The 19,098-nt window shown below is 42.6% G+C and overlaps 2 protein-coding genes across 2 annotated transcripts in view; one reads left to right on the top strand and one right to left on the bottom strand.

Moving 5' to 3' along the window:
- Nucleotides 1-10,056, bottom strand: part of immp2l (inner mitochondrial membrane peptidase subunit 2) — a 124,678-nt gene extending 114,622 nt beyond the window's left edge. The window contains exon 1 of the mRNA XM_018691636.2: nt 9,977-10,056. The gene's annotated coding sequence lies outside the window, so the exon portion shown is untranslated. The remainder of the gene's footprint in view (nt 1-9,976) is intronic.
- Nucleotides 10,057-14,646: 4,590 nt separating this feature from the next.
- Nucleotides 14,647-19,098, top strand: znf277 (zinc finger protein 277). Its single transcript, XM_018691694.2, has 12 exons — nt 14,647-14,733; nt 15,380-15,593; nt 15,684-15,772; nt 15,882-15,964; nt 16,130-16,221; nt 16,406-16,516; nt 16,950-17,082; nt 17,200-17,267; nt 17,397-17,493; nt 18,045-18,087; nt 18,247-18,421; nt 18,656-19,098. The coding sequence occupies exons 1-12, from the start codon at nt 14,706-14,708 to the stop codon at nt 18,843-18,845; spliced, it is 1,323 nt and encodes a 440-aa protein (XP_018547210.1). The 5' UTR covers nt 14,647-14,705; the 3' UTR covers nt 18,846-19,098.

Below are 19,098 nucleotides of genomic sequence, written 5' to 3' on the forward strand. Positions count from 1 at the left end.
CTGGGTAAAAGAGTTTTTAGTTCAACTCTGCCGCTGCAGAGAGCAACACATACATCAGCTGCCAGACTCGTTAACTGGGTTTTCCACAGGGTTCTTCCAAGAGGACATGTGCGTGAGAAAGACCTCACACGTGGGACCGCAGTGATGAAAAGATACCAGGAGAAATTTATCTTACAGCTGGGAACAATACAGCACACACAGAGATGTATATAAAACAAACTGTCACTTCTGTTGCTGAATTATGGAGTTAAATAATAGAGTGGTGCAGGAATAAGTCCTAAAACAAGGATGTTAGTTAGCACGTTAGCACTTCCTGTTCCCTCGTCCCAAAGTCAGTGTGTTTGTGGTTAAATGTCTGAAATAAGGTCTGTGGTTTTAACACAAGGTCAAGATATTTTCACGTTTCATGACATAAAAAACTTCTACGTGTCTTAAAAAAGGCGGTTGCTAACGAGTGTCTAAATGAGACTACAGAGGTTGTCGGGGACGTTAACATGAAAACCCATCTACTCACCAGTCCACCTTTACAGCCTCGTTGTGTTTCTACTCACGCTCTTTCAAACTCTCACTAACTTTCTAAGAAGAAAGGCTTTTGTAGAAGAGCTCAGAGCTAAATGAAATGACCAGTTGGAAGCTTAGTGGTGGAGACGTTGACGTCATGTGACCGTGGTGTAGTTGGTTTATAGCCTAACATTAGCTTCTTACTTCTGGAGATTGGATTTAGGCTTCAAACATCAGAACAGTGGTGTTCATCTGTGAAGATTATCTGATCAACTAAACCTGAAGGATCAGAAACTTCAGTTGCTCACAGTTTATATTGGTGAACTATCGAGCTGTGTTGTGCTGCAGACTCATCAAGTTACATCACCATCTACTGGCCTGGCATAGTACCAGACCAGACCAGACCAAGAGCAACAACAGATCATCGCAAACAGGGCCTAAAACAAAAAGTGGTTCTCACAAAAATCAGAAACTTTGATTATTCAGTGTATTTGTTGTGATAAAACCCAATGAAAAAATCCCATTTTTTGTAAAAGGAACCAGGGTGACACTAACATCAAATACATCATCCCTACACCACTATATGGTCAGAAAAGTGTTTTAGTGAGGTCACAGTAACCTTGACCTTTGACTTTTGGCCTCTGACCACCAATCCTTGAGACCAAGTGGACATCGGTGCCAAACTTGAGGAAAGTTCCTCGAGCGGTAGAGGCAAGTTTGGACAGAACCAAGCTAGCTGTTCCCCCCCTGCTTTTAGTCTGTATGCTAAGCTAAGCTACCCAGCTCCACCCTGAACATCTCACTCTGACAGAAGGCATATGAGTTGTCTAACAGTAAAACACTGAGGCTGGAGATACACACACATATATCTATGATTATACTGTACACACACTCTGTGCTCCAGCCTCCTCTAACAAAGCAGAGGCCTCAGTATACGTTACGTCCTATTAACCACAGTGATCTGCCTCCGCTGGGCTTTGTAAGACATCAGTTACCCACCATGTGCTGGAGGGAGGAAACTCCAGCGCCGGAGCAGAAAATCTATTCTAGCATAACAATCCATCCTGACATGAACATATTGCCATTACACTTCCCATACAGCACCGCCGCATAATTCCCCCTCACGGAGAACAAGTGTATCATCAGAGGAACCTCGGTGTGGAGCTTCAAGGTTTTTCCGCTCAAGTTTTACAGTCGGCTCGTTTTGTGAGGCCGACACCTCGGAGCCCCCGCGGCACTCACATTAAAACCACCTTGTTTCCTGTCGTTTCCTGTCGCCGCTTTTTAAACGATGTGGCTGACGCAGCAGGTCCTCACAAATCAAAGTCACGGTGAAATGAAAAACGACTTTCTCCCCTTGTTAGCTAAATGTCCAGATTATAATATACTGCTTTTTTTAACAGGAGGACACCCTTCCAAACTACATTTTCTTTCTAGGGGTTTTTAATTAAAAATCCATCTTATCAATAATACAGGTGCTGTCACAGAGTTTTACCACTGTCAGGTGAAAACTTATATCTCCACAACATCAACTCTCAGGAAGCCGCACTGAGACAATGTGTTTTGGCTTGAGGGTACGGCTGCAACCAATATTTATTATCATTATCAGGTTTTAAATGAATATATGCGCTGTAATACCTTTTTTTACACCTCAAAGCACAAGGCAAAAACAAGGTTTGATGTTTTATGTTGATAAATTACTACCTGACCGCCATACATCTTTGATTCTGTTGCCTTAAATGGCTTCATCAGTCATCAGTTAAGTAGAATTTACTCCCACAGATTAAACTGAACTAGAAACTAAACAGTTTATGCAGCTTCTCCTTTATCAGGATTGTTCATTTGTGACTTTAAAGGGACTGTATGTAAGAACTGTTGGAGACTCCACCTATCCACTTTGGTGCCAATTTAAGGTTTACAGGGAGACTGAGTAGAGCTAGTGAATGGAATCGATTGGCAGACGACTTAACTTTCAGTTTACTTTAAAGGTTTTGTTTAAGAGGGTTGTTGTTAATTCTTGGTTCTTCTTGGAAAACAGAGTTTATTAAGGAAAATCACAAATTATTTAGCAGCCTATTTTCTGCCATAGGACCATGAAAAAATAATGATTAGTGACTGGTCACAAGGTCATATTCTGAGGCCACAATAATTACTGACGAATGTTAATAATAATAATTACGAATGTTTGTCGTTGTAATTCATTCATTCAAGATTAAAATGAAATGAAATAAAGTAAAAAATGCCCATGTCTGCAAGCAGCTACTGATGAGTAAATCAATAAACAACTGACAAATAATAATTTTATTGTGGCCGCAAGTCACTGATCTTGTTCCCTTGAGTTATTAAAGCCTTTTTTTTTCTTCAAGTGTCACCAGGAAGACTCCATACTGACAGAAAGGGTTATTTCTTCACATTCTGTTGGCAATTGTAGTTAATTTTAAAATCGTTTGAACTAAAATACGTACATATAGCCTCTTTAAAGCTGCATTAATTTAATATTTGGCAACTTGGAACAAGAGGAACGAGCTAAAAAGGCAACATGTGACACATTATCATGTTATGAAGTTGTCTATACAGTGACAATATCATTTGGAGTCCAGTATTCTCTCTGTTTTAGCTCTGTTTTTGGTCTCCACCACCTCTTTAGCTGCTAAAGTCTCCACAATGTTCACCAGCTGCTCTCTAACTGTGTCTGTCTCTGCTATGCAGAGCCTCAGTCGTCTGAGAATACTGATTAGCAAACCTTTAAAGCCACTGTTTACAAGATGTCTGACATTCCTGGTTGAAATTGGTCCAGTCTAAATGTTGCTTTCAGCCCATTCATCTCCCTGTCCCTGGGTCAGGTCTGCAGTGACATGGCAGCTGTGATAGCCGTCGCTGTGTGCATTTAAAGTTTTTTTTTTTTTCGTAGCAAAGTCGAAGAGCAATGCTAATTTTAGGGATTGTTACTTCTGCAGGTTGGCTTCCAACGCCAATTCTGTGTCAGTTTTTCTGATGCAATTTGTCTCGTCTCTGGCAAAGGAAGAAGATGTCTTAATTCCTTAATTGTGCCAACAAAGCTCAGACTGACTTTCCAGATGAGGAAACAGCCTGAAACAAAAACAAAAAAAACACCACCAGACTTATTAGAATCACTCAAAAACTCTGGGCAGAGATTCAGAGGTCTGGAAGGAGACTAAAGACGTCATGAAAGTAAAGTTTTTTGGTCGCTGCCTCGCCGAAACTAAAGTTTAAATGTGACTTTGTTTTTCATTTGTGTGGAATAAACTGGTCTCGATGACAAACCTGCGGAAAAACCTGAAGGGGAAACGAATGAGAGATAATAAAGTTGACTGTAGAAATATTCCTCTTGTGGCGTTTAGTGGTCTGATGACGCGTCGTCATGCAGCTTCTACAGTTTCTGTATCAGCTTCCTGCCTCGCTGTGGCTTTGTTTATGACACGGTGACAACTGCACTCCAGCACATTAAAGTGAGCTCCGCTGGGGGAAACAGTCTTTATCAAGTCTGCAGAAAAGGCATTAATATTGTCGACATAGTGACAAACGAGTTAATGCAGCACCTCTCCCTCTCAGCATTGGTATTCATGCCAATGCTCAATATGAAGAAGCTGATCTGTAACAAGCGGTGGCAATAGACTAGACAGGTTATCATAAACAAACATTTATTGGGGGGTTATTAGACTGCGGCAGATGCAGAAATAAGAGCTCTTGGCTTTTATATCAGCACCATAAAAGAGCAGACTGAGGCCGAAAAGTGGCTCATCGTGTCGGCTCAGGACGAGGAGGCCTCTTTACGTTTAAAAGCAGCGTCTGCGAGATCTGTCAGAAGTTCAACAAACCCAATTCCACTAACCGTTTCCAATTTATTCAGATGAGCCAGATACAGAGGGTATAAATTTCAAATTCTGTGAGCAGAGAGCCCCCGGAGCAGACCTCAGGTCAGCGTATCAGCCACTATCAAGCAGAGACATTGTGGTGTGCTTTTGCTCCGATTGCTAGAATTGAATTTCTGGGTCTCTGGGATGGACTCCATCTCAGCCAGTGACTAATGTTGGCGTTCCAAAGCTTTTCCAGACCGATAAATCCACAGGGGAAGATGCAGCAAAGGCAGCGGGGGATGCTGATTACAGCCGGGGCTGCTGAGAGATTTCCCCCCCTCCTCCAAAAAAAAAAAGAAAAAAAGCCCCAGCTCCACTTCTGCCTCTGCAGCAGTTCTGGGCTTTGCAGGGGGAAGCAGACGGGGAGCCGTATAAAAGCCCTGACCCACAAATAAGTTTGACGGAGACTTAGAAGAATGAGGAAGAGGAGGAAACTGACACTGCTGCATTCAAGCTTCAGCGTCAAAAAACCTCAAGTGTCACTACATCGAGTTTTCATGAAACATTTTTCGTCATTTACAGACGTTGCATTTGAACCAACTCCTCCTATGGATTTTATCGTATCGACCTCAAACATGAACAGGATACTCTGAAGGCGATTGTGATTGAAAGTTATTAAAAGCTTTTGCTTTCGCTAAATTGCGTAGCCGTGGTGGCACCTTAAATTTCAATGAAACAGGAAGTTAATATAACTCAACTATTCTTGGCGCCCCCTACTAGCAACAGGAAACTCCTTTTTTTAAATGTTGATGTACTATCGCAGGAAAGCCTTAAGACATTATTCATGCATCACTATAAACACTGCAAACTTTACTCGAAATGCAACAACAGGAAGTTGTTGTAACTCCGTTAAACACCGTCCAGTCTGCGCCGAACTTCACGTGGCCTGAACACGTCTACATGCCAATATTCAGCCACAGACGTAGTGCAACAGAAAAGTGCGAGGGCCTGTTCAACACTGCTTGCAGCTTAAATTATTATTTTTCTTTTTCTTGGCACCAACGAGCCTCCACAGAAAAACAACAAAGGTGGAAAACAGACGAGCAGATGAGGAAGAGTCCTTTAAAGTCAGGTGACAGACGAGAAGCCTGAGCTCCACAGCGTTCAGTAAATGTCACAATCTGACTGAAAACCTCAAGTTCACCTCCACCTGCGTTCCTCGGCTGCTGAAATGGACTTTACCTTTTCATATCCCTGAGACTTTTCCAGCAGATTAACCATAATTACCAGCAGGAGAGTTCAGCTGCTTCCTCCTCTGCACAAGCTTTTATCCTGCAGCTCTGATTCGTCTCTCAGATGGAAAAAGGCTCGACAACATCACAGCCAACATAACTGACTCCCAGATAAACAAGTCAACTCTGTCCTCTTTGTGTTTCTCTGCTGAAGCTCTAATTACAGAATCCCATTCATCAATATGAAAGAGATGTTTCTTTTTTTTCCTTTCTTTCCATTAGAAGGCCCGATGGCGGCAGCAGATTGATTTTTCCTGATGAGTGCTTCATTAAGGACGAGGGGCGTCTACAGATGGAGATCTGACGGCTCGCTGGTTGGGAGGAATAGGACACAGGAAGGCCCCACAATAAAAGAAATAATGAAATAAAAACACTGGTGGCGCCCTCCCAGAGGCTGCAGTGTTGATTACACCACACAGCACAGACTCTCTGGACGATTATTTAGCTATTCAACGACGACGGTTAAGTAAAGAACAAGGTGTCATGTTGGTCTCTGACGCTCGGGCTGTGCAATGTGAAGATATATATCAGACGTTTTGAAAAGGACGTGTGCAAAATTTGTAGCAGCTGTTTGCAGTGTTAAGGTTCGCTGTTCTTCATCTACACTCATTTACACCCAGATATATAAATAACACTGATCCCTTATTACATATGAACATATATTGTGCAAAAGTTTAGTTTTACCTCCGCTGTTTCATTCACAGTGTTTGGTCTCGTGACTCGGCTCAACTATTTAACATTTAGCACGACTCCGACATGTCTAAGTAGAAATCCCTTGAGTATTTTAAGTTCAGTTGTGCTGACTACTTTAAATAAATGACATTTGTTGGATCAGAATGTTTTATTGTTGTTTAGATGTAGGCTGTTATATGTCTGTTGTTCTGTATGACCAGAACTCTTTACTATAAACTGACGTATTGGCCGTCAAAAAAGTCTAGCATAAAGTCTGAGCAAAATAAATATATTTCTGCATCATTTCACCGTTCACACTGCAGGTAGAAACATGAACACCAGCATGGAGAGTCAGAACAGAACCAGGTTACTACGAACGGGAGACGGACCAGGTTCCTAAACGAGGGGTTTTACCTCTGTAGCATGGACGATACATATCGTTATCACAATGTGAGATTTTGATTTGTAACAGAGAGAATGGAGCCATTCAAACACCTGTTGTTTCTCTGTGTAACTTTAGTTTTTTAGGTTGGATCTCCCTCTAACTGAGTGAGAGTCAGCAGCTTAAACTGCTGGAATCAGACCAGAGAGTTCAGAGTGAAGCTGAACTGGAGATCAGTTAAAAAGCCAGCGTTCATCTCTGAGATCCAGCCAGGACACTTTACAATCAGCCCCTGTACTCGCCACACATTAATGCATCAGTGATTAAATCACCCTGAAATAAGTTTTGATGCTGATAAAAGAGCTGAGCTTGTGTGCATGTAGATGTACTCAGTGACGTCTCGTAGCTTGTTTTTTCACTTGTGTTGTAATGGGGTCATACTTGGTTGTAATGTGTTGTCTGGTGTTAACCTGAGTTGCAGTGTGTTATGGTGTTGGAAGAGTCCTGCTGCTCTGTGATGTTTAGCTGCTAAATAACCTCAGCGGGGTGGGAGAGGAAGCTGCAGTGCTCTGAAAGAAAAAAGTTGTTAACCTCTAGTGGAGAGGATGAAAAAAAAAAAAAAAACCCCCGCCGCATTTTATCAAAAACATCAAACTCAGAGTAACATCTCAGATTTATTTTTCAGTGCAATCATTTGTGATTTCACTGTCACGTCTGCTGACAAGTTCATTCTGACAACTGCTATTTGCTGCGAGAGGACGCCCTGTACCAGCCACATGGGGGGGAAGATGTTCAGCGGTGCCTCAGCCTGGTTATTTCTGTTTGATTTCTGTGCTGTCAAGTGGCTTTAAGCCTGTATTTGTGTCCCAGAGTGGCTGCCTGAGGTAATGACTGCATCACTGGCGGCCCAAACTGCCCATTAGGCCTCCAAGGTGAGTGGAAGCAGGGATTTTTGTAATGCTCTCCCTGCTGCCGTGGCCTAAAAAGCCACGTCTGATGTTCTGCATGAGAGACAAATCCCATTTGTGTCCCAGGCAGCCGGCCTGGATCCTCCCGGCATACAGTCAACACTGACACCCGTCCAGTAATCACCTTAGTTTTGGCTGAACGAGCACGGTCATGGCCGGCGTCTCACGGCGAACGCTCGGCGGCCCGGAGATGAATAAATATTCGGTGATAAGGTTAAAGAGATTATCCAGCAAATGACTTATTTCATATGAGTGCCTCGTGCAAAGTCAGACCAAATGCCACGCTCATCGAGGTGACTCTTTGTTGCCCCATTAGTGCCGCGGCGTAAAGATGGTGATGTCAGTTGCCCGGTCTGTCCGGGACTCTGATCCAGAGAACAACATTTGGACAACTACCTGCTGCATTACCACGAAATCTGCTGCCTAGTCAAACTCACTGAACTGAAACACAGCCCGATGATGTATATTACCCATGATCCCCCTCTCCCTCTCACACACCAAACTCAGTGCATAATTCTTGATATTTGCAGAGTTTCCTGGCTCGATATCGGAGGTGAACGCTGGTTTATAATGACCTCTACGTCTTTTTAACTGATCTACAGTTCAGCATCACTCTGAACTCTCTGGAACTGATTCCACTGAGTCAGAGGGAGATCGTACCTGAAACAGGTTGTTTCCTCATCAGTATCACGCTGCCTTACTAATGGTTTTAGTACGTTTACATTCATACTTATCCTTTTTATTTGTTTTCATTGGTTTTAGGTTGAAAAGTAATTAGTGAGTCCACAACAAAGAGAGTCTCCTGAGGAGGGAGGACGGCGGCTCTGCTCCCTGCAACAGTAACATCAGACGTTTAATCAACGCCGCTGCTCAAAAAGCCTTTCAGCAACATGACAGCAAACAACTATTCTGCTCACAAAAGCACAACTGGAAGCTGCAATTACTACTAAGCTACAACACATTTTTGTAATTGCTTGTCTTTCGCTTATTTTTTGTGATTGTTCACTCACTGTCAAAAAAAAAAAACAGTAAAAATGCCTCTGAAATGTCTGAGAAGCGACGGCTTCAAAATGTCTCTTTTTTTTCTTTTTTTTTTTGTCTCGACAGTCCAAAACCAAAATACTTTCAATTTACAGCGAAATAAAAGAGAGAATTCTTCACATATAGCAACTAACATTAAACAACGTGCTCCTGGACCTCAGCAGATGGCTAATTTTACTTTTTATTACATTTTCTTTCTGCTTTAATTTACTTTTACACCAGACAGAAACCAAAACCACAGATCTGCATTTAATAAGCAAGTGAGTTCCAAAAAGGTGTTTCGTGCCATCACAGTGACCTTGACCTTTGACCTCTGACCACCAAAATTTAAACACTTCATCCTCGAGTCCTAGTGAACGTCTGTGCCAAATTTGAAGAGATTTACTTGAGGTGTTACTGAGATATCGCACTCAGAAGAAAAGGATTGTTTTAGTATTTTGTCCCTGACATCTGTATGAGTGAGCGACACTGCAGAGCTGATGTTTTAAACTGTGTCAGTTTTATCTAGTTATTAAAGAACTGTGATAAAACAAAATGATTTTCCTCTATAGAAACAAAGAAATGATCAATAACCGTGTGATTTTATTAAGTTCCAGGCTGAGAAATGAATCATGAATCAATGAAACAGCCAATCACGAGATTTTAGATTATTTAGGTTCGATTTTATCATTGTTGTTTTCCTCAGATTTTAAAACCACAATTAACCATCGCAGCAATATATAATCTCTTATTTATTGCAATAACATTTTTGCCTGTAGTTCTCAGCTCTAGTAGTTTAACCTATAAACTGGTAACTGGGTGAATATTGAGAGAAAACAGTGTGTTCAGGGTCTTAAACGTCTGATCGATAATCTGATCAGTTTTCAGCGTCACTTTATTTCTTAGCTGATCATCCGTTCAGACAATGTCAATCAGCTTGTCGATAAATGTTTGTTGCTATAGTAAAGTAGCTCTTCAGTACTTGAGTAAATGTACTTAGTTACTTTCGCAGCAGCTACAACAAACTCCCCCTTAGCAGTCAGCCACAGAAACAAACCTAAACCTCCTCAGACCGTCTCTGTTTCCTCCTTCAGCCGGTTTTAAACCTGTCCTGCTCCTTGACCCGTGTATGCTAACAGCTAGCGGCTAACCGCATCAGCTAACTCTTTTTTTTTTAATGGCGTCGCGGTCGTAAACAAGGAGCCGGTAACCGCAGCTCGGTGAGACAAGCAGGAGAGGAGCCGGACGTCTCCGCGCTACCGTTAAAACTCACAACTTTACCGGTGAGACTGAGGCTAAAAACACGGAGGAAAACACACCTACCGGCAACGTGAGCTCCGACTTCCTTGTTGTGGTGCTACGTCACGAGTCGCCCCGCGGGTCCTAAAGCCCGCCGGGTGACGTCAAACCACAATGGCCAAACCAACCAGGAAGTGACAACAAAATAAATATACGAATAAATGTACAAAATAAAAACAAGATTGAAAATGTGAAATAATCTAATAACATTAAAGGAATGTACCAGAAGAGAAAGTTTGGGCCTTTAAATAATAATTAAGGAACTGAACAAGAGCAAAGAGTAAATTATACTTTATACGACCGTATATCTCTACCAGACTCCATTGACAAAAACAGGAATTTTACCGCTCAGAACACAGGAACTGCTGGAATACCACTGCCTCCATCTGTTAGTTGGCTCGTGTTAATGTATGGAAGAAGTAATCGGATACTTTACTTAAGTAAAAGTATCACACAACAACACAAACAAACTTAACAGATCAAAGCAGCAGCTCCTGTGTTTTGCTCGGTAAAATTCCTGTTTTTATCAATGGAGTCTGGTTATAGTAATCAGTGCTGTTTCTGCTCTATCTCTACAGGAATCCTCTCCATAGTGTTGTCAGACACTTATACTGAGTGTGTCAGAGGATTCCTACAGAGATAAACCTTTATATTAAAGAGTAAGATTCATTTTATTTGACTAGAAACATCACATTATATCACTACCAGACTCTAATTTTACACACAGTTTGTGTAATTGTGGTACTTTGGGATAAGTATTCAGCTCCTTTACATGAGTAAAAGTACCACACAATAACACAAATAATGACAACTGGTATGAACTAACCCACTGTGTCTTCCAGTCGGCCCTGAGGTCTCTGTGAAGTGTCTGCTTTATTAAACTGAAGAGTTTATTATTCAGCAGAATAAAACAAAGTGTCTCCAGAGGACAGCTGATTATTCCTGATTAAAACAGGAGAAGAGCCGGATGCTGACGGACAACTGAACCGTCTCGAACAGGCTGCGGTTTTAAGATCAAATACAGAAACAGTACAAACAGTTCCTGCCTGAGAGAAGAGGAGCAGCAGTGGAATTAGAGATGAAGGAAAAGTACAGTTTGAATCCCAGTTTTAAAAAAGGAGGCATTTCTCTTTTATGATAAGGAGTCTGGATTTTTCCTTCAGGGCTTAATTAAAAGTGGAATGTAGAAACCATTATCAGACCAGCAGCCTGCGGTCCTCACACCACCGTTTCCAGTGATCCACAATGTTTGCTGAGGAGCCACAAATTAGAGGTTATATAATGTAACTGATGAGGACCAGTTACAGGGCAGTCTGGGTATTAACACTGCTAAAATATATTTGTCTGGTGGATTTACAAAGGGATTTATATCTGTAGAACAAAGTTCACACTTAACACCTGGTTTGAGAGGTCAGGTTAGTTCAGGTTTAGGGTACTGTTAGCGAGGACCACTCCTGTTTACGCAAACAAAAAGCAGTACCACAACAGGCCAGCAGGTGCAATGTAACTTGACGAGTCTGCAGCACATGGCTATAAAGTGGTGCAGGATGATGTGTTCTGTAGTCCAGCCTGAAGTTAGCATCAGCCTGGTTCCTCCACAAAAAGCCAATGAGATTCTTTCATAGTGTTTGGATTATTCCAGAAAATAAACAGTGAGCAACTAAAGTTTCTGATCCTTCAGGTTTAGTTGATCAGATCATCTTCACAGATGAACACCACTGTTCTGATGTTTGAAGTAAGAAGCTAATGTTAGGCTATAAACCAACTACACCACGGTCACATGACGTCAACGTCTCCACCACTAAGCTTCCAACTGGTCATTTCATTTAGCTCTGAGCTCTTCTACAAAAGCCTTTCTTCTTAGAAAGTTAGTGAGAGTTTGAAAGAGCGTGAGTAGAAACACAACGAGGCTGTAAAGGTGGACTGGTGAGTAGATGGGTTTTCATGTTAACGTCCCCGACAACCTCTGTAGTCTCATTTAGACACTCGTTAGCAACCGCCTTTTTTAAGACACGTAAAAGCTTCAAACATCAGGAGTGGGGGATTTACTGACCCATTTTATGTCGGAGAATAAAACCTGAAAATGTCTTGAGCTTGTGTTAAAACCACAGACCTTATTTCAGACATTTAACCAGAAACACACTGACTGTGGGACGAGGGAACAGGAAGTGCTAACATGCTAACATGCTAACTTACGTCCTGGTTTTAGGAAAGGTAATAACCATGCACGAGGTGGGGCACTGGGCAATGGTAAGGATGGTGTTTTAAAAAGATTACACTCTAGTTTGCAGGGCCCCAAAACGCCTTAGACCCATTTTGGGACACATCTTCAAAAGTCTGGGGTTGAGGTGCAGGTCAATGCATCATATTAGCGAGGGTCCTCACAAAGACAGAAGGCCAGAGTGCGTTTGTGTGTCCACATCATTGTATAGATGATGGACGGGGAGAGAAGAATAAGAGCCCTCTTGGCTATTGGCTGACATTGACCCTTGTGGGCGACTCTGCCCACATAATGACATCTTTTGAGGTTCTCCCGGCTCCAGAACACGAGGAACACTGTAGGTGCCGAGCAGACGGTTGCTATGCAACAATTCGTCGCCGGCAGCATCCAGGTTGGGCCTGAGCGGTGGAGAGCAGCAGCAGCAGTCAGGTGGAGGAGGAGGAGGTTGTTTGAATCGTGTGTTTTGAAAAGCCGGAGGTTCACCAGCAGCTTCCTGGTAGGCGAGCTGTCAGTAGATTTGATTATTTGAAAGCTTAATGGAGGGAACTGGGGCAAAGTGAAGTACAGTGCAGAGATATCAAAGAGGAACAGGATGTGTAGATACTGTGAACACGGAATGAACTGGGTGATGCAAACAAATCAAACTGACACTAATTTGAAGTGTGTGATTGAACAGGCTGGATGTTAGACGGCAGCAGTCAGAGTGAAATCTGAGAACGAGAGAAAGATGTGGAGCATAAAGTCTGTTTTAACAGATCATTTTTAGCATGAAGTTTCTTCTTTGTGTTTCACATCCTGGTGCAGAGGGCTTCATTATTTATTTCATGGCAGTCAAAGGAGACGACAAACACCAAAAAACACACACTTTTTGTTGTGAATGTGGTTTGGATAAAACAGTTTTTATCATCAGTATGTTCTTGACAAATCAAATTATAGTTTTGTTCATAAAAAAGCTGTAAAAATGGAGAATCCAAAGTGATTAAATTGCTTGTTTTGTCCGGCCAAGAGCCACTCGACCAAAAAAAACAATAAAACTCCACACCCCACCATGGCAACAGCACTCCCCGATGACAGGGGCCTCCCCCATCAGGACAAACCTACTACACCACCAACCTCCTCAGAAATGTCTCCAGGAACACAACAAAAAGCCTGAGGTGTTGAACTGGCCTTCAAACTCCCCCGATCCTCCAATCTGAAAGAATGAGAAAAGAAAGTAAGAGTCAGCTTCAAGTATTTTAACAACCAGCGTGGACGTCAACAACCGGGGCCAGAATCCCAAACATGCTGCTGTTTGATTTGAAAAGCATGTGCAGTAGCTTCTGTAACACACAGCTCTGTTTATGTGGGAGGATGTTGGAGCTACAGGAAAAGAAAAAAAAAAACAACAAAACAAACATTTCTCTGCTTGTTTGGAGGTGAAACCTGATGTGGCTCATGTGGGGGAGTCGTGGTCTAAATCAGAAATCCACAGCCATATCCTGACTGCGTCTGTCTGCCGCTGCCTTCCCTCCTCTCCTCCCCTCTTCGCCTCTCTCCAGGGTTTAATTAGAGCCGCTGAGCTCCGTGTGAATAATGCAGCACCTGAACACACCTGAGCACGGCTGCTGGAGCAGAACGAACAACCGCAGGGAGGCCGAGAGAGCACCGCCTCCAGAGGGGGAGAGAGAGAGGGAGGTGAACGGGTTTGAAGAAATAAAGTGGATTTAAAGGTTTTCATGTCATTTAATCAGCATGTCTCCTATTTTCCTTTATTAATTTAATTTGAGTAAAAGATGTCGTATCCAACTGTGAAAATACTCCATTACAAATAGAAGACCTGTACTCAAAACAAAACTTTACATAGGTAAAAAATTATCATGAGAAAAAGTACAGACAATTGCATTATTATTAATATTATTAAAATTATTTCTGGGGTTGGAGCTTCTTTTAACCTTTATCTTATTAAAATATTATTATGCAAAGTAGTAACTACAGCTGTCAGGACTCAAGTAAAGTACAAGTACTTCAAAAATGTATATAAATACAATACTACCTATCTATCTATTATTATCATTTATGAATATTTTTAATATAAAATGGTAAAATAAAACATACAGTCTGACATTTTAGTGAAATATCTGAAGGAAAACGAGTCAGACTCACGTTTGGAGTCTGAAGCCTGAGCTGTCTGCGCCACCTAGTGGTTGTTTTGTGGAAGATAGAAAATGATGCACCTCATCTAAACTCTCCTCTTCTGTGATCAGTATTGATTTAATGAGTATGAATCAATAACAAATCAAGCTAGGATCTGTTTACCTGGCGTCATTCTAGTTGATAAAATAGGTAAGTTTGACATTAATATAATTATACTTTCATAAATTAACCCATTCAATCGCTGTTAATAAGCACAGGCCTCCAAAATGTTAGATTTTAAATACTTTGAATGCATCGCGGCGCTTTTACGTTTACCGGGAGACAGGTGAAGGCAGCACACGAACATTTCCGCCTTCTGATTGGTTCTTTCGTTGCTGTTTTGGCCACGTGACGCCAAAGATGGCCGCCAGCGACGGGAGTAAAGATGGTACGTTGACGTTTTAAACATGTGAGCAGCTTTAAAGGAGCTGATTCATGTTCGATTACCTGATAATAAAATATTAGAGTTATAATAAAGTATTTTCCAGCGGAAACAGACGCAGATCTTCACTTTGTAGCGAAGCAGCTAGCAGTTAGCCGCCTAGCAGGCTAAGCTCCTGCTGTCATTTAGCCTCTGTGAGCTAAACAGTAAACCGCTGACTGCTCTTTAAATCACTTTAACTACAACTTTCATACCCACCTGTTACAGCCTGTGTTTCCTTCGTTTGAAGAAGCTAACACCGGTCCCTCAGTCTGTCGGGCGTTAGCTGTCGTTAGCAGTTAGCAGGAAATTCAAAACTCAAACCTTTATTGACGTTGAACAAGTTGCAGCCTACAATAGTCCGAGGTTATATTACAGAGTTAAATACACAAATATATATGCATAAAAATGAAGCAACCTAAGTACATAAAACACACACACACACACACACACATATGTACTTAAGTTACGTTGCTTTCCCCTGCACATATTAATTAAGCCTGATGTCCAGCTGGTCTAACCAGCCTTCCCAGACTCTGGTTCTGTTCTCTTAGAGAGCACAGCTGTGTTGGAGCATTGTGTTACATAACCTGGAGTTGTGTGCCTCCCTCAGGTCAGGACAGTATTCTGGAGCCGCTGTGTTTTCCAGAGCAGCCGACCGACAGCTCGGACGCTCCCAGTCTGCAGCGTCCCAGCTCCGAGCTGCTGGTGTGTCTGTTCTGCTCTGAGTCCGTCCCTCTGCTGCAGAAAGACGTCCTCCTCAAACACCTGCTGCTGGAGCACAAGATGGTCATCGCCGACGTCAAACTCATCGCAGACCTCCCAAAGTACGAACCCTGGAGTCTGGAGTCTGCATCATGTTGACAGTGACTCTGCCTCTTCTCTCTGACTGACGCCTCCTCCTTGTCCTCCATCAGGTACATGTTGTACTGGAAAGGCAGATTCCTGGAGCAGCCCGTCACAGATTTCTGCAGCGTGATCAAAACAAACTCCACGGGCCCGGTCGGTGAGTTTTCTCCAGTCTTGTTAAAATTCAGAGCAGCTCCTGAAGTGACGTCTCCCTGAAGCTAAATCAATGAGATGAAGAGTGATGATTTAACACTGTGCTGTTGCAGAGAAACAAGAGGACTACTTCCTGCTGTGTGACATCCTTCCAGAGGATCGAATCCTCAGAGAGAAGCTGCAGCAGAAACGACTGGTGAGGATCTGAGACCAAGTCCAACATCAGACTCAGCTCCCTGCCACAGGAAAACGCAGATACCACTTACTTAGAGTTTGTTTGGGAGGATGTAATCCAAGCACTGGTTGGTCCCAGTATCAGAGGAGGAAGTGTTTTTCTAACAGCTCTGGTCTTCCTCTGCAGGAGGAGGTGCTGGAGCAGCAGCAGCAGGAGAGAGACGACACCAGCTTCCATCGTCTCTGCATGTTCTGCAGCGAGGAGTTCACCGGAAACAGGTGCTGCTTTCACATGAATTAACAAACCTCCTAAACGTGGGAACATCCATCAGACAAAACCAGGGAAAAGAAAAACACTGAAGCAGCTGTTTGACTGTGGCTCTAATCCCTTTGCTTCCAGCTGAAGACAAAAACCTATGGTCTCAATAAATAACAAACAAAACTCCCACCATCCTGTCTTCAGGTCGTCTCTGCTCAACCACATGGCCAGAGAACACTCCTTCAGCATCGGACTGCCGGACAACATCGTCTACTGCAGCGAGTTCCTGGACACTCTGCAGAGCAAACTGGACAAGTGAGAACCGACAAACTGACAACAGATTAACACAACGAAGCCAAAAACTCTCCAATCTCCAATTTAGTTGATTTGAAACTGGTATTTTGGTGCACACTAAGTGCACCTCATTATTATTTCATTATTGATTCATCATTTAGTTTATTAAATGCTGATTAAACATTTCCTACAGCTCAAAGGAAAACACAAAATACTACAAAGAAAAGCATCAAATCACAGTGGAGAAGCTGGAACCAGCAGATGTTATTAAAATAGCTGCAGATTCATTTTCTGATTCTTGGTTAATTAACTAATCATTGCAGCTCTAGTATTCAATACTCGCTGTGCTTTAATGGTCCCAGCTGATCAAACAGTGGCTTTAGTTTATTGAATCAGCTTTGTTCTTTTCCTGTTATTTGCTTTTTTGTGAGTGAATGTTTTTCCCTCTCGTCAGTCTGCAGTGTTTGTACTGCGAGAAGACGTTTCGGGATAAAACCACGCTGAAGGACCACATGAGGAAAAAAGCTCACCGCCGCATCAACGCCAACAACCGCGAATACGACCGCTTCTACGTCATCAACTACCTGGTAAAACAAAACTTGAGTGCACTTTCAGATTTGTCTGGATGGATCCTGGCAGAGTTATCAGAGGAGGATTTTTCTTTTCTTCTCGCTGCGTCTGATCTTCAAATGTCTCTATGTCAGGAGCTGGGGAAGACGTGGGAGGAGGTGCAGAGTGAGGACGACCGTGAGCTGGTGGACGATGAGGATGAGTGAGTATCTCCACACTGACTCCTCTTATCAGATCGACACATCTCAGGAAGATCTAACACTTTCACAGAGACTTTATTTCTGTCATATGTCATGTGCGAAACACTTCAAAGTCTCTGTGTCGTCCACAGTGATTGGTCGGACTGGCAGGCTCATCCGGTGTCGGCTGTGTGTCTGTTCTGTGATCATCAGTCAGAGACCATGGACCAGATCTACACACACATGAAGGTACAGCAACAAACTCTCACTTTACAAGGAATTAAAACTTTACTGCAAAATGATCTCAGTGTCTCCTGCTTTGATATTGGTTCAATAATTAGGATTCATCCTCTGGGGAACATAACAACAACACAACCTTTTCCTACAGTTTTTTAGCCCATACTGACTGAAATATCTCAACAACTATTAAAATACTGTGATTAAATGTGGTCTGACTTTTCATCAAGCACCATCTCTAGTTTACAACCAAACACCTGCAGAACAAATGCCACTATCATCAGCCCCTACTCCACTTTGTGTTTACTGCTAATTAGCAAATGTTAGCATGCTAACTAAGACTGTGAACATGGAAAACATTGTACATGCTCAGCATCTGTGCAGCCTCACAGTTTTGTTTCCCTCACCGGTGGTGAATCTAAAAATAACAAACTTGTCTCTCCATTTATCATCCTGCAAACTGTTGTTGTCTTCTGGTGTGTAACGAGCCTCAGGTGGAAGCATGTGGAGCTCTGGGCTTTAGTTTCCTTTTTTAATCACAGCATGACTTGTTTTTTTTTCAGGAGGCTCATGGCTTTGATCTCCATAAGCTGAGGACAGAACTCAGTAAGTAAAATCACACCAAAGAGCAAAGCTGCAGCATCGCACATCCGGTATAGAAAAGTTAAAGAAACTGGAAAGAATTTAGAAGTTGTCTCCGATAACTACTGGATAGAAAAACGCAGATTAAACTGCGTAATAAACATCTGGTGCATCTCTCGCCAGATCTCAGGTTCTACCAGCAGGTCAAACTGGTGAACTTCATCCGGCGGCAGATCCACCAGAGCCGCTGCTACGGCTGCCAGGAGAAATTTGACTCCAGAGACAATGTCCTGCGTCACATCATGGCTGAAGGTCATGTGATGAAGCTGCCAGACATGTCCACCTGGGACCAACCACAGTAAGTCCAGCAGACATTTTTATTTTATAGCTTTATACTTTTAAAGGTTTAAAAGTTTTTGCTGTTGCTACATAGCTAACATTAGCATCAACAGCGGTTTACTCACCAGTCTAGAAGAAGCATTCCAAGTCCAGCATCAAACTTTACTCACCAAGAGTCGCCTCCAGCGATGGAAAGCAACAAGTTTAACTCTAAAGAAGGACTGAAAACCTCTGACCTCGATCTCTCCTCCAGGTACTACTTCCCCACGTATGAGAACGACGCCCTCTTGTGTACACTATCCGACAGCGACGAAGACGGAAACGATGAGACGAATCACGGCGAGGACGTCCCCGTAATCGCAGAGGACATCTCCAACCTCAGAGCGCTGAAACAGACCAGCGTCCTCAACCAGCTGCTGAAGAACAGAGGCTCCTGTAGCTAGGAACGATGGATGGACCGGTCTGGGCTGTTTTTTTTGGTTTTGGACAATTCATCGGACAGCAGATTTTTCTTCCAACAATGCTGCACTTAAACTGCAGGAAAAAATGATGAAACACAGCTCTAACATGCACTTTAAAAGCCATCAGAAGCCTTTTCAGAGGTCTGGACTCAGCTGCAGTTGCGATGTTGGTGAGCAGTTTGATCTTTACTTGCTACAAAATTCCATCCAAGCAATAAAGAGGAATTTAAACGTA

Source organism: Lates calcarifer, linkage group LG10, assembly GCF_001640805.2.
Source record: "Lates calcarifer isolate ASB-BC8 linkage group LG10, TLL_Latcal_v3, whole genome shotgun sequence".
NCBI classification, from domain to species: domain Eukaryota; kingdom Metazoa; phylum Chordata; class Actinopteri; family Centropomidae; genus Lates; species Lates calcarifer.